Source organism: Euleptes europaea, chromosome 1 (genome assembly GCF_029931775.1).
Source record: "Euleptes europaea isolate rEulEur1 chromosome 1, rEulEur1.hap1, whole genome shotgun sequence".
Classification (NCBI taxonomy): Eukaryota; Metazoa; Chordata; class Lepidosauria; order Squamata; family Sphaerodactylidae; genus Euleptes; species Euleptes europaea.
Window position 1 is genome coordinate 149,166,572 of NC_079312.1, and position 5,301 is coordinate 149,171,872.

At 45.3% G+C, this 5,301-nt stretch overlaps 1 protein-coding gene across 1 annotated transcript; it reads right to left on the reverse strand.

Annotated features, from left to right (window-relative positions):
• Positions 1–207: 207 nt before the first annotated feature.
• Positions 208–5,094, reverse strand: LOC130490016 (N6-adenosine-methyltransferase TMT1A-like). The gene is made up of 2 exons (XM_056863812.1): positions 4,579–5,094; positions 208–461 (listed from the first exon to the last, which is right to left on the reverse strand). Exons 1-2 carry the CDS (start codon positions 5,080–5,082, stop codon positions 225–227), a joined length of 741 nt encoding a protein of 246 aa, XP_056719790.1. The 5' UTR covers positions 5,083–5,094; the 3' UTR covers positions 208–224.
• Between the last annotated feature and the right edge of the window lie 207 nt (positions 5,095–5,301).

Below are 5,301 nucleotides of genomic sequence, written 5' to 3' on the forward strand. Positions count from 1 at the left end.
GAGAGGAAAACAACCCACAGCTCAGGATGCCCTTGCCTCAGGGGAGAATAGGATTAATAGTTCCTATCGAAGAAATCAATGGGGCAAGCCTGCCTCGTGGTAGAGGTCCACATGCTATATATTCTCATAGTAGGGAGGTTAACACAGATAACACAGGAAATCAACACAGTCATCTGCATACACAGGTGTTCATAAAATCCTGCATAATTGTCTATATTATTTAGTTATTTCACAGCATAGCCTATGATATGAGGCTGTGTAAGATGCCACTTTAAAGGGGCACGTGTGTGCCATAGCTTCAGCTCTGAGAATCCAGCTTTTTCCAGGTCTTTCCAGGTCTCTCTAAACAAGTGGCACCCATCAAACAAAATCTGCCAAACCGGATCATAGATTTGCTGCCAGAAGAGACACCAGCTGAAAGCAGCACCGGCAACATGTTCCATGAAGTAGAAAGCACCACCCTGGAGAAACGAGACAATAAGTGCATTTGTTACTCTTTGTTTTTCTTTGGAGGAGTACCCTCCATGTATCTCATCCATGGAAATCACTGTTTACAAAATGATGGTTTCTTAATAGACTCATCTAGATTCTCTTACTGATTATATTTATTAGGATGTCCACACTGTTGGAATATTGAGCCTGCTAGCATTAGAGGCATGGTTCATAAGTTGACACCTCAGAAGTAGGCACATATTCAATGAACTGAGTTGTCTAGGTACAGTCTCCAAAACTATCCAGGTTTATATCTCAGCCAAAAGCTGCTGCTCTGTACAGCGTGTGTCAAAGCAGGATCCTTTCTCTTTAGAAATCCAATCCCTGCACACTGGCACCCATCTTTTCTCTCTTGTCAGGTTTTCTTTCCCACCCAGGCTTTTATTAGGGTTGCCAGCTCTAGGTTGGGAAATACCTGGAGATTTTGGGGATGGAGCCTGGAGAGGGGGGTTTGGGGAGAGGAGGGATGTCAGCCTGATACAATATCATAGAGTCCACCCTCTAAAGCAGCCATTTTCTCCAGGGGAACTGATCGCTGTAGTCTGGAAAACAGTTGTAAAAGCAGGAGCTCGCCAGGCCTCACCTGGAGGTTGGCAACCCTAGCTTTTATCCACCCCCCCCCATTTCCCCTCTCCTTTCTTTTTTCTCCAGGACATCCATTTCTCTCTTTCTTTCACCACACGCCCCCCTGCATTTTCTACTCTCTCTGTCTCTCTCTCTCTCTGTTTATGCAGGCTTTTATTCACACACACCCCATTTTTCTTCTCCCTCTCTCTTTCCCTCAGGCTTCTCCCCTCATGTTTTCCTTTCCCTCCCTCCTCCTCTCGTTGGCATTTATCCTCCATTCCGTTTCCTTCTCCCCCCCGCACTCTTTCCCCCAGGCTTCTCCTCCTGCTTTCTACACTCTCTGTCGTCCTGCGCGTTTCTCTATTTTTCTCCACTCGCCACTTCATGTTCCTGTCCCTAAGCCAAGGCTTTAGTGCAGGGGTGGGGAACCTCAGGCCCAGGGGCCATTTAAGGCCCGTGAAATCAGTCTTCAAGCAGCGGCTGGATGAACACTTGTCAAGGATACTTTAGGCTGATCCTGCATTGAACAGGGGTTTGGACTTGATGGCCTGTAAGGCCCCTTCCAACTCTATGATTCTATGATTACCCTGTGCCATTTGGAATCTCTGTTGCAAGTAGAAATTGAGCACCAATTGCAGTGCAACATGACCACCATGGGAGGGGGGGGGAAACCTTGAGTGGAACTAGCCACTCTGATGAGGGAAGGTGTATCACTTGCTGGTTCAGCTCACATCCTGCTCACCTGTCATGATTAGGTACCTGATCACTGACAGACTGTTTAACTGCATCTGAAGAATTCTGAGGTATTCATTTGAACAACAGTTTCTCACAGCTGCTGCTTGGCCCTGCCACCTGCCTTCTGCCACCACCTCCACTTGTCAAAAGGTGCACAGTTGAAGGGGGAAAAACTTGAGACGAGACTTACTACTTTGATGTCTCTGTAGGTCTTTTAACAGATTGTCCGTGGACCTAGGTGGCTATTCTTGTGATCATTTCATGATAGTTGCTACTGACTGTGAAAGTGGACAATGTAGGCAACGCACCTCCGTGTGTGTAAAGCGCTGTCAAGTTGCAGCCGACTTACGGTGCCCCTGTAGTTTTTCAAGGCAAGAGACGTTCAGAGGTGGTTTGCCCACAGGCTGAGAGAGTTCTGAGAGGGCTGTGACCGGCCCAAGGTCACCCAGCAGGCTTCATGTGGAGGAGTGAAGAATTGAACCCAGTTCTCCAGGCTTGAGTTGCTGCTCTTAACCACTACACCATGCTGGCTCTCATCTAGAGTCATTTAAAGAGGCATCCAACAGCCCATGTGTGAAAAAGGGATCAAATTTGACTGTGCTTGCTATTAGGTCACTAAAATTATCTGACCATTACTCAGGAGAGCACATGTATTCAGTGACTGTATTGTACAAATTGCAGAGGTTGGCTAGAAGCTGCTTTGTTACTTATTTACCAAGACACAACCTGATTCTCACCCTGCATATAAGTGGCTATTGCACCAGTAAAAAACCTGCTTTATCATGATGTTTATGAGCAAACATCAAAGCAATTTGATCAGGAGTTAGCTTATTCTTTACAATGTCCATGCCTGGTGTCACTGAACTTCAGGCACAGTCAATCAGCAGGATGATTTGATCTCCCATAAGCAAACAAGCGGAGGTCAAAACAAAAAACGCACCTTCAAATTGCATTGGCAATGACTTTTATCTTTTATGTGCAATTTTACAAAGAACAGGAAAAAATGGATTTGTATCTTGTTATGCACGCTTTTGGAACAGGAGAGACTGCAGAGCACAGCGAACAAAATCAATCACTCTTATATAACTCTTAATCTAGGGCAAGTTCTGCAAGGAAGCTGATACAATGAAGTGAGTCTTTTGGACCAGGCCTCTGGAGCCAACTGTTGCATGGTGTGGTACTATAGGCAAGAATTGTACATTCCAATGTGTGTTCTGACCAGAGCAGGTTTTCTGGCATTACAAATGAATCCTAAACCCCTCACTTTGGTGGTGGTATGTGTGTGTGTGGGTAGGTGGGTGAAGGGGGTAGAAGGAGAGATCACTCTAGCCATTGCTGTCTTGTGATTGCTAGGAGGAGGGAAAATAGTGTTGCTAGGTCCTTCTTCGCTACTGGCAGGAGGTTTTGGGGTGGAGCCTGAGGAGGGCGAGGTTTGGGGAGGGGAGGGACTGGACTTCATCATCATCATCATTAACCTTTAATAGGCATAGTTCAAAAGACATCTCTTACAAAAGCAGTTCTCATCTCCTCGCTGGATGACCGTGGGCCAGTCTTACTCACTCAGCCTAAGCTACCTAACAGGGTTGTTGTGAGGATAAAATGGAGGAGAGGAGAATGATGTAAGACGCTTTACGTCCCCATTGGAGACCCAAAGGCAGGGTATAAATGTATGTTATTGTATGAAAGATGCTGAATAGAAAGATAGTAGTGGCCAGTTATGCTGCCTTCAGGGAAGTCACAGCTAACAAATTTAGTCTCAGGAGCTCAGTTGGTATAATATGTCTGCCCCAGGTTGTGAAAGGCTTTAGAAATAAGAACCAGCACTGTGAACTGAAGCCAGAAAAAATTGGCAGTTAGCAATGTAATGTGATGGAAGCTGCTCTTTCTAACTGAATGGTCACATTTTGAACTAGCTGAGGTGTCCAGGTGGGCCTTCAAGGGCAGCCCCACATCAAGTATGTTACAGTACTCTAGCCAGAGGAGTACTGTAACTCCAGAGGTTACAGAAACATGGAGCAACACTGCAAGATCACTTCTGTCCAAGCTCTGGTGTAGATGGAAAAAGCCCATCTTAACCATCCCAGCAGCTTGTTTTTTTTTCTAAGAACAAGGTGGGGTTAAACAAGATTCCTAGACTTCTACAAGGGATAGAGTGGGATATAAATTTAAAAATAAATAAGTAAAATACTTTTTGACAAAGATAACTTCACACCATCAAGTAAAGGCAAATCAGTTCCCTCTAGGGCAGTGGTTCCCAAACTTTTCGGGCCACCGCCTCCTTGGTTCCACAAACTCAACTCCAGCGCCCTCTACCCTATCCTATAAAAAGCATTATTCAAAATAGGGGTTTGCATGACGCACTAAAGAAGATAATAATACAATTTCAAAACAGTAACAATTACACATCTATTCAAAATCAAATTAAAACTTTTCAGTTGAAATTTACTCAACAAAACTGATGAACTTGATCCAGTGGTACCAGCTCTTCAAAGTCTGGGGAAAAAATCTGATAGTTTTCACCAAATTTGCCAGCATGGTGCAATAGCTTGATCGATGGTAAATTAGTGGACAACACAGTTGAAGGGGCCCACTTCTAGTGCCCTCCTACTGCCCCCTTGCCTCTTGGTGCCCCCTAGGTAATCCCACCCCCCCCAGGGGGTGGTACTGCCCACTTTGGGAACCACTGCTCTAGGGTATCAGACTTCCCTATCAGTACCATTCTGTCTTATCTGGATTTGGCGCGGCTTGTTCTCTGTTTTCCTTCCCACCACCTGAATTACTTACTGGTCGCAGCACTCGTAGAACTTCATTTAGGACTCTTTCCGTGCTCTCCACAGAGCATAGCACCAAGGTGCAAACCACAACATCAACTGATGCGTTTGGTATTTGCTGCAAGTCTTCAGCTGGTGCTATCATGCAGCGATCCAGCTGCAAGTGTGGATTCTGAGACAGACTCTTGTGAAGAAATTTGCTGAAGTTGTCATTGTTATCATTGCATATGAGTCTGCATCCTGCTGGATAGAACTCAAAGTTAGATCCACTTCCTGAGCCAATCTCCAATAGCGTGAGCACTCCTGAGGGGCCAGCAAAGTTTTTCAGGTTGCTAAAAAGTTCCTTTTTCTTGGTGGACATCTTCTCATTATAACCAACAGCTATCCGGGCCATGATGTGTGGGAATGCCTTCTTGCAAAAGGGGCCCCACAAGCCCAGATACCACAGCAAGTATATAGGTAGGGCCAAGAGCTGGACCCCTGTCCTAAGCAGGAGGACTAACCAGCTTGCTTCCATGGTCAGTGAAGAGCAGAGATCAAGAAAAGCAAGACTGAAGAGAAGAAAATGATTTTTCAGAGTTCGGGAAGGAGTTTGCTTTATCCTCTGTTGTTATCCATTGACGAGCAGCCAAGGAAAATGAAACCACATGACAGGAGTAGTTACAGGAATAGCTTACTTATTACGTAAAGCATTTGACTCTGACCTCTGTGTTGCAGGGATATTTCATGTTAGAAA